The sequence below is a fragment of the Coniosporium apollinis genome (genome assembly GCF_000281105.1).
Source record: "Coniosporium apollinis CBS 100218 chromosome Unknown supercont1.66, whole genome shotgun sequence".
NCBI classification, from domain to species: Eukaryota; Fungi; Ascomycota; class Dothideomycetes; genus Coniosporium; species Coniosporium apollinis.
Window position 1 is genome coordinate 22043 of NW_006913328.1, and position 15470 is coordinate 37512.

General features: G+C 56.7%; 7 protein-coding genes across 7 annotated transcripts; 2 read left to right on the forward strand and 5 right to left on the reverse strand.

Annotated features, from left to right (window-relative positions):
* Window positions 1-416: 416 nt before the first annotated feature.
* Window positions 417-2233, reverse strand: W97_08863 (aspartate kinase; the record flags this gene model as incomplete). The annotated part of the gene is made up of 4 exons (XM_007786730.1): window positions 417-514; window positions 574-1859; window positions 1943-2023; window positions 2097-2233. 4 exons carry the CDS (start codon window positions 2231-2233, stop codon window positions 417-419), a joined length of 1602 nt encoding a protein of 533 aa, XP_007784920.1.
* A 653-nt stretch (window positions 2234-2886) lies between these two features.
* W97_08864 (CMGC/CDK protein kinase) lies at window positions 2887-4674 on the reverse strand (the record flags this gene model as incomplete). Its single annotated transcript, XM_007786731.1, has 1 exon — window positions 2887-4674. One exon carries the CDS (start codon window positions 4672-4674, stop codon window positions 2887-2889), a length of 1788 nt encoding a protein of 595 aa, XP_007784921.1.
* Window positions 4675-5174: 500 nt separating this feature from the next.
* W97_08865 (uncharacterized protein) lies at window positions 5175-5410 on the forward strand (the record flags this gene model as incomplete). The annotated part of the gene is made up of 2 exons (XM_007786732.1): window positions 5175-5291; window positions 5345-5410. 2 exons carry the CDS (start codon window positions 5175-5177, stop codon window positions 5408-5410), a joined length of 183 nt encoding a protein of 60 aa, XP_007784922.1.
* A 322-nt stretch (window positions 5411-5732) lies between these two features.
* Window positions 5733-6919, reverse strand: W97_08866 (uncharacterized protein; the record flags this gene model as incomplete). Its single annotated transcript, XM_007786733.1, has 3 exons — window positions 5733-6387; window positions 6463-6850; window positions 6904-6919. 3 exons carry the CDS (start codon window positions 6917-6919, stop codon window positions 5733-5735), a joined length of 1059 nt encoding a protein of 352 aa, XP_007784923.1.
* A 795-nt stretch (window positions 6920-7714) lies between these two features.
* On the reverse strand, window positions 7715-9522 carry W97_08867 (uncharacterized protein; the record flags this gene model as incomplete). The annotated part of the gene is made up of 5 exons (XM_007786734.1): window positions 7715-8429; window positions 8487-8701; window positions 8755-8812; window positions 8863-9055; window positions 9105-9522. The coding sequence occupies 5 exons, from the start codon at window positions 9520-9522 to the stop codon at window positions 7715-7717; spliced, it is 1599 nt and encodes a 532-aa protein (XP_007784924.1).
* Window positions 9523-11845: 2323 nt separating this feature from the next.
* W97_08868 (uncharacterized protein) lies at window positions 11846-14134 on the reverse strand (the record flags this gene model as incomplete). The annotated part of the gene is made up of 1 exon (XM_007786735.1): window positions 11846-14134. The coding sequence occupies one exon, from the start codon at window positions 14132-14134 to the stop codon at window positions 11846-11848; it is 2289 nt and encodes a 762-aa protein (XP_007784925.1).
* Window positions 14135-14379: 245 nt separating this feature from the next.
* On the forward strand, window positions 14380-15262 carry W97_08869 (uncharacterized protein; the record flags this gene model as incomplete). Its single annotated transcript, XM_007786736.1, has 2 exons — window positions 14380-14550; window positions 14612-15262. 2 exons carry the CDS (start codon window positions 14380-14382, stop codon window positions 15260-15262), a joined length of 822 nt encoding a protein of 273 aa, XP_007784926.1.
* Between the last annotated feature and the right edge of the window lie 208 nt (window positions 15263-15470).

Consider the following 15470-nt stretch of genomic DNA (forward strand, 5'->3'; position numbering starts at 1 on the left):
GAAGTGAAGTGAACGAATTGATCACATGCGAGATTGCCAAATTTGAATCCAGTGTCTGCAGGTGATTGCAGATTGCAGCGATTTGAGGGCAAAGAAAGCCTGAACGTGTCGAGGAAGATGGAAGACGATGAGAAGTATCTACCAAATACGAAGTACTCACACCCATCCCTCCATGTTGTTAAGAATATCTGCAACAACTCCTCATACGCTTCGTAACCTCATTCTTCCGCCGGCGTCTAGCAGAACGTAATCTATCTCTTTAACCTCAATACCAAATAGCTCTGCATGCCCAAAGCAATGCTTCTCCTACAATGCGTGGCATCTTCCTATCATGCGTCGGTATGCTGCGCACCATGCTTGGGGGAAGCAAAAGCCAAACACAACTCTTTTAGTGTAACGCCAACGCTATGCAGTGCTTAATCCAAAAACGTAAACAGGTTCGTATGAACAACGTTCAGCGCGCGATCGGCCTCGCGCTCCTCGATAACGCACGAGATGTTGATCTCGCTCGCCCCTATCGTCTCATCAGTGACCAGTTGCATACTTGTACTCCGGGAGCAGAATGCAACTCACCCTGGGATATCATCTCGATATTAATCCCCTCGTCTCCCAGCGTGCTGAAGAAACGGCCACTAATACCAACCATGTTCTTAAGCTGCTTGCCCACAAGACTGACAATCGCCATCTCGTTCACCAAATCGACCGTGCCAATCCTCTGGAGCTCCACGATGGCGCACTTCAGGTCCTCGTCAATGACCTGCACGACGTCCGTCGAGCCGCCATTTGCCAGCATGGGACTCTCGGAGTGCAAAGCCATGGACACATGCACCTCGGACGAGGAGATGAGGTCAACGGAGAGGTGCCACTTATCCAGCGTGCTGAAGATGTTCATCAGGAAGCCATGGGCACGGGTGCGCTTGTTCGAGTGCACGTTCAGCACCACGATGCCGCGCTTGATGGTAACGGCCGTGGGACGCTTGGGACGCTGGACAACTCCCCTACCGGAGTTCGATCTCGCCCTGACCAGGTGAGTCAGATGAGCAGCATGCAGCGGGTTCTTCTGAGTGATCTCGTCAATGGCGTCGGGGAAGATCATGGTTCCGTTGTTCCGTGGATTCATCACGTTCTTGATGCGGATGGGGATGCGGGCGCGGATGACCTGCTCCATAGTGAAGGGATGGATGACCTCGCTGCCATAGAAGGTCAGCTCGGCGGCCTCGGAGGGCGTAACGCTGTCCAGGAGGGCGGCTGTGGGCACTTTGCGTGGGTCGGCCGTGAAGATGCCGTCCACCTCTTTCCAGATCTGCAACTCGCTCACGGGCTGTCGCGCGGCTTTCAGGCCTACGGCTACGAGTGCAGCACAGAGGTCTGTATACCCGCGGCCGATGGTGGGAAGTAGACCGCCAGGGACGCTGCCGAAGAAGCCTGTGATGACCGGTACCGCGTCTCCGCACGCGATCACCTCGTCCGCGAGCGTGGCTGCGACGTGCTCATAGAAGACCTCATCGATGCCGCCGTGGTGGATCGAGACCTTGATCACGTCGCTCATATCCACGTACCGAGCCTGCACGCCCTGATCTTGTAGTAGTGCCGTCATGAACCGACATGATAGCTTCTCGCCCTTGCTGATGATCTTGTCCTCTGCCCGAGCACTGACTTCTTCGAGGTGTTGTGCGGATTCGAGGATTCTGGTAAGGGTCTTGCACTCGAAAGTGATATCCTGGATGAGGGCGTCGAGGATAGCGGGGTCCTTGATGAGGTCGCGGGCAGCTTGAACGTGGTCTGCGCGGATGGTTTCGACGATGGGATCGTAGTCTCTCGAGTCTGCTTTCTCGGCGGCTCGAGCAGTTCTCAGAAGCCTGTACCCCACCCAGGTGTCGGTAAGCTCGGAACACAAGTAGTCCTTCGAGGAAGTATTCCCACATCCGCACCAGTGACTTACCTATTCGTCGTCCCCTCCGCTTTAACAGTCGTACTTCTTGCCGAACAAACAATGGCGATGCGGTTCTTCGAGACGCCTGTCCTGGATGTATTCAGCACGTGCCCCTCCTTGTACTTCCAATCGTCTCCCGAGAGGGGGTTGCACGAGGTCTTACTGCACAATGTCCGCGATGTTCCTCGCAAACTTGCCGACGCTAGTCCCGCCAAATTTCAGCACCACCCATCCTCCAGGAAGGTCTTTTTCTCTCGTGTGGATGGGCGAAGTGCCATTCTGCGCTGCGTGTGGAGCCATTGTGGGGTGGGAGGGGGAGCGGGCGAAGTGCACGAGGTATGAAGTGTCTTAAGGTGCGGGCGAACAGCGAATTACTTATGCAGATATCGTACTCGGGATATGGCGGGGAGTCATCACGGCCACACCGAGGGACGCAAAAAGGCCGATTGCGAAAAAGGCACACCGCCTGCCAATTGGAGAAATGGGCGGAGGCTGTCGCTGCAGTGTTCCTGACGGAACTGACAGGGAACGACAGCCCGACAGCCCGACAGCCCGACAACCCGTCAGCGCCATGCCCCATCGGAGCTAGCCATGTGGCAGACCAGACACTTTTCTCGAGTACGATGAGACAGGCACTATTACTGTATCTGACGTGTACTCGCAATGCAGCCACATTTACGACTTTACGGATGTAGATGCAAAGAACAGAGCAAGCATCTTGTGACAAGAAGCCTCTCGCTACGTAAATGCCGCCTATCCTAAACCAGATGCAGACGCCTCGTTACGCAGCATCCATTCCATGAAACCTTCCATGCCAGAGACTCCTAGCGCCCTGGCTGTAACGCCTTGAGCGCAGCGCCTTAGGCATAACCTGCGCTGGCTCTGTACGCCTCGTGTAATGCACTATCCCGCTATGACAGCCCATGCCGCTCTCAACGCAACAAGTCCCAAAGCTAGCGCCTGTACCCATCCCGTTCCCTATCCCTCCTCCGATCCGCATCCACCGGGCTCCTACTCCTCGTGCTCCTCCGATCTCGCTCCCTCCCACCACCACCACCACCATAATCCAGCGCCCGCCCCCCACCCGGACCACCCCTCTCGCGCTCCCTGTCACGATCAAACCGCTCGTCCCTCCGTCCAGGAACCCGACCACGCTCATCCGGCCTGAATCCCGGTCTCGCATCCCGATCACCGGAGCCCCTCCTCCCGCCCGCACCACCATCAGAGTAGCTCGGGATGTACGTATCCACATTGCCCCTATTGACGGGCGGCGCATTGCCAGCAGGTCGCTCACGGTACGCAGGCGGTGGCACATGCGGCGGCGGCGGCGGCGGCAGCGGATGCCTGCTCCCATCTCCAGGCGGCGGCGGGAGTCCCCTGCCATGTCCCTGTGGCACTCCGTCTCCAGCCCACGGTTGGCGTCTCGGCGGCGGAGGCGGCGCGCCTCGAGAATCGTACGCTGCGTGCGGGACCCTGCTGTCGTAGCCGCCACGCATGCCGCTTGGTGGTGGACCGGTACCCGGGGGACCGCGGTCCTGCCAGGCGCGAGGCGGGCGGCCGTCACCGTTGACCCAGGGCCCGGCGCCATTGGCGGGAGGTCCGGAGCCGGTCCACTGCTGGTCTGGTCCCATGCCCACTGTCCCGCCTGCCGGTGCAGGCGGGAGCGCTGCTTTCTGGCCACGGGCGGTGCGCCGGTCGAGCTCGTGCGAGTCGCTGTAGCGCGGGAGGTCCTCTGGTCTAGCGGGCAGCGGATCCATGCGGAAGTACGGATGCTTGAGGGCGTCGATGGCATTGATGCGTTTGCGCCAGTCGAGCTTCAGGAGCTCCTGGAGGAGCGAGATGGCCGAGGACCCTTGTTCGCGGAAGACCTGGGCGAGGTTGCCGCGCCGGTACTCGAAGTTCTTGACCTGCTCGCAGCCGGGAAGCTCGCGCCAGCCGGGCATATTCTCGTCGGTGGGAGAGCCGACGAGGTCGAAGATGATCTGCGCTTGGTTTAGGTCAGAGGTTCCGGCTAGGATGGGCTTGCGCTTGAACATCTCGCCGAAAACGCAGCCCGCGCCCCACATGTCGATCGCGGTGGTGTAACGCTTGAGGGAGAGGAGAAGCTCCGGCGGACGATACCAGCGCGTGACGACTAATGAAGTGTATTCGCGACGTGCCTCGCCCCCGCCTTTGCCTGGCTGGGGGACCGGCTCGTCGTAGTGTCTTGCTAGACCGAAGTCGGCGATTTGCAGGACGCCGCGGTTGTTGATGAGGAGGTTAGCGGCTTTCATGTCGCGGTGCAAGATGTGACTGTCGTGCAGATAACGGAGGCCTTCGAGGAGCTGGAGCATGTAGCACTTGATCTGCGGTTCCGTGAAGCGGACTTCCGGATTATCCAGCAAGCCCGAGAGGTCATGGTCCATGTACGGCGTGACCATGTAAAGAACGGCACGCTTCCTTCCCTCGCCCTTGTTCCGCTCCACGGCCATCTCTTCGAGCCTCAGGACGTTGACGTGGGAGAGCATCTTGAGGAGCTTGATTTCGCGCAGGGCTGTGATGGGGAAGCCATCTTTCTCGTTGTGCATCAGGATTTTCTTGAGCGCGACCACCGCGCCAGTACGTCGAGAGCGCGCCTTATGCACCTCGCCAAACGTGCCTTCTCCCAGCTTGCGCTGAACATCGTATTCCCTGATGCTAGAGCAGCCGTGAAAGGTCCGCTGTAGGCCGTTTGCGGGCGAGGCTACCGCCGCCGTGGCCATTGTTCCTAGCTCTTACTGAGCCCCAAACTACGATAGAGTGAATCGGAGAACGGGGCTGCGCTGAACGCGTTTCCAGCCTAAAGTTGTAGGCTTAACAGAGGGTCCCTTGCTCGCGGATGTCGCAACAAGCAGCTGCGCGGTCGCTGTGGATGTTTCTCGTGCACATCGATGGAGATGAGAGAAGTGTCCTCGGTGAAGCTGGCGGATGTCAAGAGAGGAGTGACTTCTTTCTGCGTGCGCGGCGCGCAACAATAGAAGGGCATCTTCAATAGCAATGAACCGGGGAAGGTCGATTGTTCGGCGCGGACGATCCCGCGCCTGCCGCATCTTGGCGTGCTTCAAGCACCTCGACGACCAACATCACCACCACCACCACCACCGCAGTCCTTGACAGAGGAGCAAGCACGTAGCACCACCACTGGAACAAGAGCCTGTAAGCCACACGAATCCCCTTCCTTGGACTACGCTGACAACATTCCAGCTCAATCGAATACAACGCCATGGCCGGACCCGCTCCCCACCCAAGGCCCGCAGGCGCACACCCAGTCCACATCCACCCCGCTCGCCCTCTATATCGATTCTTCGCAACTGGCCTGGGCGCAAGCATGTGGTTCTTCGTATGTCCTCAGCCCATGGGTGTGCCGTGAGGGATGGCTGACATAAGCTGCAGTTGATGTACCGCGCGAGAAAGGACGGTGCAGCGCTGATGGGCTGGAGACATCCGTGGGAGCATTGATTGAGTGGAGGAGGAGCAGTGGGAGTCGGTGCAGTGTCAATCGTTTGTCTGGGTTGCTTGAGATGGCAAGACGATGAAGGGGCGTTGTACATACCCGCGGCCCCACGGGGAGGTTCAGGAGCAGAAGATACTTCTATCACCGCCAGGAGATACAACCATGGAGCAAACTTGTTATGAGTCGACGAGCAAGTGTGGTACTGGTACATTTGACGGTTTCTAGCCGACCTGGGTGTCTGTCTAATTATGCGTCTATCCATGTCCCGCATCGACACCTACAAATGCTGCAGTCTTTCACGGCCACTAGTCGTCCTCTGTTGCGAGGCTACCTTTCCGTCTTCTCGAACAGGTAATGCGACACCCCCCAAGTATCCCCACCCTCGTAAGCAAACAGCTCCGCACATGCCATGTAAAAGATCTGCCACCGATTCCACCACCTAACCACTCCCTCCCTACCATACGTCTCCTCCAAATGCGGCCAAATCACGGTCCTATGGTCTAGCATCTTACTCAACCAATCCTCACACGTCTTGGCATAATGCTTCCCATTCACCCACCACTGCCGCTGCAGACACAGATCTCGCTGGAAATAGTGCAGCAGGTCCGCCGACGGCATCGTCCCGCCGGTGAAGAAGTGCTGCGTCATCCAGCCATCCTCGAAGTCGTACGGCGTGCTTTTGTGCGCGAAAATGTGCACGAAGAGCTTGCCGCCGGGCTTCAGTGCCCGCGCGACCTTGGCCATCAGGAGCTCGTAGTTCTTCATGTGCTCGAAGAGCTCGATGGAGATGACGCGGTCGTACGTCTCGTGTGAGAATTCATAGTCGACCACGTCGCCTGTGATGACGGTGATGTTCCTGAGGCCTTTGCGCGCGGCGACGGAGTCGATGTATTGCTTCTGGGTGCGCGAGTTGGAGAAGGCGGTGATCTCGGAGTTGGGGAAGATCTCGGCAAGGTACAGGCTGGCTGAGCCCCAACCGCAGCTGCAATTCCCCATTAGTCTTCCATTCTTGATATGCTTGAACCCACACGACTGCTGCGGCGAAGATAAGACATACCCAAGATCCAGTACCTTCTGCCCATCCCTGAGCTCTGCTTTCTCTACATAGCTCTCCAGCATGGCAATCTCGGCCTGCGCAAGCGTCTCCCCTCCCTTCGGATACAAACAACAGGAGTACTTCATCCGAGGCCCCAAGCACGCCGACAGGACCCCCGTACCGACCTCATAGTGCTGCTCGTTAGCCTTCTTCGTCTCAATAGCCATGGGCCTGGTGCGAAGAGCCGACACATATTTCATCTTCGTCTCGAAGCCATCTTCGAGGGATGTCGAGGCAATGGCCGCGATTCGTTGTTTCAGTTGCTGGCGGATGCCGATGCGGATTACGGAGTGCGGGAGGTAGCCGTTGTCGAGGAGGGTGTCTAGGTAGGCGCCGTTGAAGACTGACTCTGCGTATAGTGTGAGATGTATCTGTCTACATGCGGCTATACAATCTACGTACCATATAGTGAGGCCATGATGAGTGGATGTCTAGTAATTTTGCTGGCGACTATTGACCGGTGCAATGCAGCACTTTGCCACTATCAAGACTTTGGCACGCCCTGTGTTTCGATCCTTTGAAAAGAATTATCACGAGTTGCAAGTGTCGTTGGGTAGCTTTAGGTGTTTAGCGAGCTACATCTGGCATCGCTCCAGATGCTGACATCTTACATCGCGACGGCCGGATCGCAACACTAAAAGATGTATACCCTTTATTCACCCATTTCCATCACCTTTGATGAAAAAAGCTGTAAATGAGCGTGACAGCACTCAACATGCTCTAGATTAGCAAGATACGCAGCTGCCCTCTTCTTACCTGAGCCCGCGTTCACACGCAAACCAATATGGCCCAACCCTATGCAGCATCGGCAATCGGACGTCGGGGGCAGTGTTTTCAATGCACACCTAACTTATTGAGGTGCGACTTATTCAAGGTTGGTTGATTTGGTTATGTATGAAGTTTCTGTTTCCAGAATAGAACAGTCAGGTGCACCAAGCAGTTCGAGGATAAGATCCTAGTGCACTTGGTCTGCTACGAACAGGCGTCTGAGGGTAAGATTCTCAGTCACAATCGAGTGACTCAACTACGGGTACACAGTGTTGAAGTTGTGTGCGCGATTCATCGTACATACTAAATCCCTCGATTTCTCGTAGGACTTCTTCATGCTCAGAATCCCGCCCACCATGCCGCAACGCCATACATCCAACATCCATTCTCTCGTAAAACCGCAGCCTAGAGGCCCATCTACGCTATCACACAAACTTCATGCTCCCTAATAATTCTTTGTGCCCGGCAATTCCGCGTGCGCAACGCTCCTCTTCCTCTCCTGGTTAGCCGCCAGCTCGCTCATGCTCATGCCCCTGCTGGCCTCACGATCGACTTCCTGGAAGCTGAGCGCAGGCCGGAACGACTTGCTCTTCCACGCCTGGCTCACGATGCCGTACAGCTCATCGACCTGCTCCAAACTCAGGCCCTTGGTCTCGTAGATCAGGAACCACACGAATGCGAAGCAGACGAAGCAGAAGCTGCCCCAGACGAAGAAGACTCGACTCTGCAGGTTCGCGTAGCCGGGGCCCTCGTTGACCATGTAGGGCGTCGAGTAGGCGATGGCGAAATTAAGAAGCCAGTTGCTAGCCGTGGTCATTGAGAGGCACTTGGCACGGACCTTGAGCGGGAAGAGCTCGCCGGTGACGACCCATGCCACGGGACCCCAGCTGCTGGCGAAGAAGAAGATGTAGATGCACACGAAGGCGATGGCGGTGCTCTGCGCGGCTTGGTTATCTGCCCCCGATGCGGTACCGACGGCACCGACAATGAACTGGCAAATGCACATGCCGGCGGCGCCCATGAGCAGCAGATTGCGGCGACCCATAGCCTCGACAAGGTAAAGACCTGGGAAAGTGGAGACGACATTAACAGTGTTCGTAATTACGGTAATGATGAAGGGGTTGTCGAAGCCGGCGTTAAGGAAATATTGGGTGCCGTAGCTGTTTATGTAGTTAGCTCGGTTCTTGGGCTGGCGATGACAGAGCGAGTGGGCTTACTAAAAGATAAAGTTGACACCGGTGAGCTGCTGCAAGGATTGCAGGCCACATCCTGTTAAGAGACGCTTTCCAATAGTGCCTTTGAAGCAGTCGATGTAGCTGGCTTTGCCAAGAGACATTTCGTATTCGTGGTTGGCGCGCACCTCCGCAAGCTCCTCGACGACTGCGGGATGTTGCGGATCAAGTCTGCGGAGTTTGCTAAGAGATAGTGCAGCCTGAACGTGGTACAATTAGCTCAGTCCGTAAGAGTGGGTTGAAAATGACGCACCGCCTCGTGTTTGCCCTGCTTGATCAGGAAGCGAGGCGTCTCGGGTAAGAGGAACAGCCTGGTTGTATGTTAGCGGTTGCAGCCGTTGCTGGTGAGGTTCATTCGCACCCAACAACGAGGATGATAGACCACGCAAACTGGACAGCAATTGGAATTCGATAGGACCCGCTATCGTTGCGGTTCTGGGTCGCATTGTTCACTATAGCCGCCAAGAACAATCCGATGGTGATCGCAAGCTGGTATGTTCCAACAATTGTTCCTCGAATCCATTTGGGTGCAGTCTCAGATTGATACATAGGAACTGCGGTCTATCAGTACGGGAATCCGGCCTCTGAACCTAAAAGACTCACTCATGGCCGATATCAGACCAACGCCCAAACCGGCAAAGAATCGGCCAGCAATAAACATTGGCTGGTCAGTGGCGGCTGTCTGGAGGATAACGCCTAGGTTAAAGACGATTCCGGCGGAGAACATCAGCCCCCACCGACGTCCCAAGTAATCCGCAGTGGGTGCAGCTAGCAGTGCGCCGAAAAAGGTGCCGGCAGATAAGATAGACACGATGAGGGCGTCCTGTGAGGGCGTGATCTCGTTGTTGCCCTCAGTCGAAAATTCCTGAAGCCAATACGGCATAGCCAGGATACCACCGATGGTACCGGTGTCATAGCCGAATAGGACACCACCGAAGGCGACGAAGAGACCAACCCCAATAGCGGGCCTAAACAATCTTTCAGCACTCATCTCCTTTGTCTGGTCATCGTCTTCGAGCATACCATGCCTTGCCAGGCACGTCGGCCGGTTTCTTGATCGCGAACTTAGCCATGATGGGCTACTTTTCTACCCTCGTGTTGTGAAGTCTCAGGGTTGATAGTCAGATCTAAGGGAACTGTACTGAGTTGATCCGGCGGTCGCTCGTTTTAATGTCACAACAGTCGGCTGGATTTGACTAACCCGAACGCGAGTGGATTGTAACCGGCCTGGTAGTGGGAGCAGGTCCCCATTTAACTTCTCCGCCCAAGCTCCTAACCCTGCCTGCAGCTCGACAGCAAATCCGGTGGCTCGCGCATGATCGCTACTGCTCCCACGACATGGATGGCGATGGACCGACATTCAGGCCGGATGATGTAACGAGGGTAACTTTGAGAGCAAGATTCGCAAGCCACAAGCGCTTTTTGGTGTGTGGACCCCCGCGTCACATGGGTTAGCTGCTGCGAAGGAGCGTTCATTTCCCCAGATTCTCTGTCTTGGGGCGGGACAAAACCAATGGAGCGCACAGTTGATGTCAATGGATGGGACGCTTAGTTCCTAGGCGGACTGGGCGCCGACACGCATGGCGCCGCGACAACATCGGCGCAAAGATCGCCAAGTGCCCCATGAGCACGGCAGGCGGCCGCTCCAGGGGTCGCTAACGGAGACAGCTCCCAGGGCCCGGCCGCCGCTACGTCTGCCGTGGAAAGGAGTTGGTGGGAGTTAAGATGTGGGAAGACGCAAGCAGATGGAGCGCGAATGCTTTCCATGCATATTATTTGAACACAAAGTCTCAAAAGAGGGATCTTAGAGCTTTGTGTGTGAGCATCAAGAAGACAACGAGCGGCTTAACGTCCTTGATTTCACGGAATCACTACCGAAGAAAACTAAATTTCATTGACACAAAGAAAAAACTATGACGAGCATGACGAGCATGACGAGAGAATCGGCACTCACAAAGAGGCAGGGCTACTCATTGGTCCAGCCTGCTCCGGCTGGACTTGACTTGCAGAAAGGCGTAGCCAAGAGCCAACTGCTAATGCTTCATGGCAGCTACCCAGCGTTGAGCTGTGCGCCGTCTCGGCCGATTGAGCATCCTGGCCGTCCTGGCGTCTGCCAGGAAGCGGAAGAGATGCAGATCAGCAAGGCCCTCTTCGCGATTGATGCGCGACGAAGTATCTTTCTTGTCACTTTTACCAGAGCAGCCAAGTCACGGATGGCAAATTTGGGAGAGCAACGTCCAACGAAGCCGGAGATGCGGCCGCGACATGGTAACGCCGATTCCAAGAGCCGAGAGTCTACACAAGCGACAGTGATTGCTGGTCTGACGTCGAGGCCCTTTGTGGATGCCAGAGAGCGCTCGACGGAACGCCCATCCGGAGTCACGAGCGCAACGTGACCAGAACAAGGGAGTATGGAGGCGAGCCGCTCTGCAAACCGTGGAGCCCCAGAACTCCAATCGTTTCGCTTCTTGCGGCTCTTCGGTCAGGCGTTTTCAGGCCCGGCGGCGGACGAAACAGATCATCGCGGGGCGTTTCGCGCGTGGAACCACCAAACATCTGGACGCCCTTTTCTCCTCCACCTGCCTGCAAACCGAACAACAGCCGGCGGACACCATCCAAGCATATTTCTCTTTGCAGTAATAGTATCCAAACGGTATGCCAGCATCGCAAAATGCCTCACCCCCAAGACACTCACCATGGCGTTCAAGCCCCCGTCCAGATGCGCCCAGATCAATACCGAAGTTCAACCAGTTCCCCTACCTTAATCGACCACACCTGGTATCACCACTTCCCACACCCAGCCCCCAGGTGGTTGGGAACGCGCACCTGGATCCTGCGCGTTTACCGCGTGCTCCTTGAGTCCTGGACCTGCATACACGGTCCGGGACAGCGCTACAGGTAACGTTCAAGGGTCAAACTTGAGGAGGTGCAACCGAACGCTTCGAGTCGATACTCCGTAGTAAGTTAGCGAAGTACCGCATGTTCCTTCCTTGTGAGCCGGCTGCAACTCCTAGCTCTCAACACCATCGTATCGTGTGGAAGCCGGCTGCTGTGCGTTGAGAAGCCTGGCGTGAGGTTTGGTAACCGCTTTGTTGTTCAGAACGTTGAGCTTCGGGATCGCAGAAAGAAGGATGTGTTGAATGCCTGGGGTTGACAATCTCCACCTACATACCTAGAGAGCCCGGTACAGTATGGAAAGTGCTTTGGTGCAGCCGCGAAGCTTGCCAGATAGCTATGACAGCGCTGTGCTGTAGACCCAGATGACAGTTGTACGGCAATAAACTTGCAGTACATCAAAAAGTAGTTTTTGTACCATCATATAGGGTGAAGGCGTCATGGCCTTGCTATCTGCTCACCATCGCCCTCCTTTTCACCTTCGTGTTGCTAGCCGCGGCCACTTCCGTCCCACTGCGCTCCTTCGGTGCCTTCCCCACAGCATTCTCCTTCACGCTCAATCTCCCGCGCTCTTCCTCTTGCGCGGCAACCTCCCCATCAACTTTCTCGGCCGTGACCTTCTCAGCCTCGTCCACTGTACCCGCCTGCTTCCCACTGCCAGCCTTCCCTTTCATTAGTGCCCTCGGATCTTTGCCCTTCCGCCTCAGTGCCGCTTTGCGCGCGCGCTCAATGTATACATTGTCCTCTTCCTCGTCCCATCCCCCAAAGTCACCTTCTGTACCATCTCCCTCATCAGCCGTAACAGGCGTCCTATCCACCACCTCCTCGTCACTCGCCTTGACCGCTCCATTAGCCTTGACACCACCAGTCGCAGGCGCATTGACCGCGCCCGCCGGCGTCGGGCCCGTCTTCTTGAACTTAGCAACGAAGAAGCCATCGACATTGTACGCATGCGGGTAGTACCGTCTCGTCTCCTTCATCGACGGACTGAACTTCTTGCCCATGTAGGAAACGAAGCCCTCTTTCCCGAAGGTAAGCCCAGTAGAGACGAGCTTGATATTCGGCCGCTTGTTCAGCGCGTACTGGACCACCTGCTCGTTCTCCTCGACCGTGACAGAGCAGGTGGAGTAGACGATGTAGCCGCCAGTCTTGGACGCGTGGTCGACCGAGTCGATGGCGGCAAGCAGCAGGTTTTTCTGCAGGTGCGGTAGTCTTAGGAAATCCGTGGGGGTCTTATTCGTCTTGACAGAGGCGTCCTTTGCTATGACGCCCGTGCCCGAGCATGGCGCATCCAGCAAGACGCGGTCGAAGCCGCCGATTACTCGGGGGAACTCCATCGCGTCGTAGTTGCACACGATAGTGTTCTTGACGCCAAGTCGGTGGATGTTGCCGATCAGGCCCTTGGCTCTGCTCTTGTTGGCATCGTTGGCGAAGACGCACCCCGTGTTCTTCATCAGGGCGGCCATGTAGGTTGTTTTGCCGCCGGGAGCCGCTGCCATGTCGAGGATGCGCTCGTGTTCTTGGGGCGCGAGTGCCATGACGGGCAGGAAGGAACTTGCTGCTTGCAGTATGTAGTGGCCGGCCAGGTATTCTGGTGTAGCTCCGAGCGGCACTTGGCTCTCGAAGACTTGTAGACCGACCTTTGACCATTTGCCGACAGGCTCGAGCGTGACACCGCGGTTGATCAACTTTTGCGCCAGTTCTCGGCGATGTGTGCGTAGGGTGTTCGTGCGTATGACTAGGGGTCTGGGGGTCTCGTTCGCCTCGAAAAACGCAAACGCTTCCCGGGGAGGGAAGAGATTGAACAGCTTCTCAGCCAAGAATGGCGAGTAGCTGTAATATGCGCAGATGTCCTTGATGAGCTGAGCTGTGTATTCCGCGCGAGAACGGCCCGGCTCAGCAAGCTTGGAGAAGTCGTCCAGCACGCGGATGGTCTCTGTAATCCTTGTTCGCAGAAGCTGCAGATCTGGCGCCAGCAGCGAGGGTCTACCAGCCTGGTCTTCATCCTCAGCCTCGTCGTCCAGTACCTTAGGCCGGTCGCCAGCAATATTCGTTTGCATAGCTGATTCCTCGAGCTCCGCTTGCGCCTCGGCCTCTTCGATCGCCTTTCGCATGTCCAGTCGCCTCGATAGACCCTCAATATTTGCGGCTGTGAGCTTCTCTGCGGCGTCTTCATCGTCTTCGTCATCAGACCACATGCCTTGCTTCGGCGCCTCCTCGTCCGTGTCCACTACGTCTGAATCTAGACCTAGGAAGTCATCGCCGTCCTCGACATCTGACGCGTCTGATCCGAGTCCGTTCAGATCCTGGACATCAGCATCGGATGGCTCATCTTCTTCAACGCCATCCTCCTCCGCGCGGTCCATATCCTCTCCTTCCAAGACGTCCTCCGGAGACTCGTCGTCATCTGCTTCTGCAGGCGGTAACGGCAAGGGCGCTTTCTTTCCAGCTCTCTTTCGCACCTCGTTTGGCCTGCCCTTCTCCGTCTGCGACACCTTGCCGTTCCCAAAACTACCCTTCGTGGTCTTCTTCGCGGCCGAATTTGCTGGCTTCAGAGCTGAGGATCTAGTCGCTACCGTCTTCTTAGGTTTAGCTGTAAGGGTGTCTTGAGACGTCCTCCGCTTCTTGCTCTGGCCATTGGGGGCTTCGGCGGGTATATCTTTGCGCTTTCTCGAGACGAGAGATTCGTCGAGGGGAGGCGGCGGGCCTTGCTTCTTCATGCGACGTCCGACGCCCATCTTGATTTTACCTAGCTTTATTTTCTGACCTGACGTCTCGCAACGCACGATGGTTTGATATATTGTCGCCTTTCGTGGTCGCTCGCGGGGATTTTCTCGAGTTACCAAAATTTCTGCCGAAGCTCGCCGCTCACCGCCCTAAGCTAAGCTCCGAGACTCCACCACCACCATGACGCTGGACATCACCAAACCCAGAACCCTTATAGACAGAGAAGACTACCTACCTCACGCTAGAAATCCACCAAATGTTTTCCTACCAGAATCAAGCCGCGCTCGCCGGGCGTCTCCTGCCCAAGAAGGACGCCATGAGCGAAGCGACCTTCGCGAAGCAGTTCCTGACCGCGCTCGACAGCCGGCCGATCAAACTATCGAGTGACCATGTCGCAGACCCAAAGACGTACCCCGCAACGGGAGCTGTGAGTCCCTCCTCTCCTCATTGCCTTGCACCTATCCCACAATCCGCGCTAATAGCCCTAGTACATCCTCCCCAAAATGCCGACCACCAAACGCAAACGCACCTCCCCCACCTCTGCCAGCTCCACCTCCACGCCCACCCTGACGATCACCCTGCACAACCTGCGCAACGCATCCCAGTCCCTGACTCTCCCGGACCAGAACCCCGCGACGACCTCCGCCCTCGATCTCAAGACCGCATTCGCGGCCCAGCACGGCGTCAGCGCTGACAAGCTCAAGCTGCTGTTCGCGAAGAAGCCGTGCGCAGACACCAAGACGGTGGCCGAGATCCTGGGCACAGGGCTTGAGGAGGGGACGAAGGGAGTGGAGTTTGCGGTAATGGTTATGCCGGGTGCAGGTACGGGCGCGGCTTCAGCACCCTCGCCGGCGGTTTCGGTACCGGCGGCCGCTCCAGCTCCGGTGTCTGAAGAGCCCGTGGTAGCTTCGCCGCCTCTCGAGGCCCCGGCGCCGGAGGTGGAGATGACGGACGCGGGGGAGCCGGCTGGGAGTGGTACGTCTGGGGTTGAAAGAAGCGGGGCAGATGTGCTGCAGACGGAGGACTTTTGGTCTGATCTTAAGGACTTCCTTGTGCAGAGGCTCAGAGACGAAGGAGAGGCGGTGAGGTTGGCCGGATTGTTTAAGGGGGCTTGGGAGAGTAGCAATGGGAGGCCGTAAGGGAAGGGGTTGGGGAATCTTTTGGAGAATCGGACGGTGATTGATCGGTTGTACATGAGTGCCATGTGTTACGATACCAAATGTGGTCAGGTCCGACAGGTGAGTGTTTAGTGAGAACGGCCAGCAATCAAGTGCACCCAGAAACGTTCCGTGCTGTGACAAGGCCTGCATACCGTTCATGATGTAAGAAGTCACGTTTTTGTCCCAT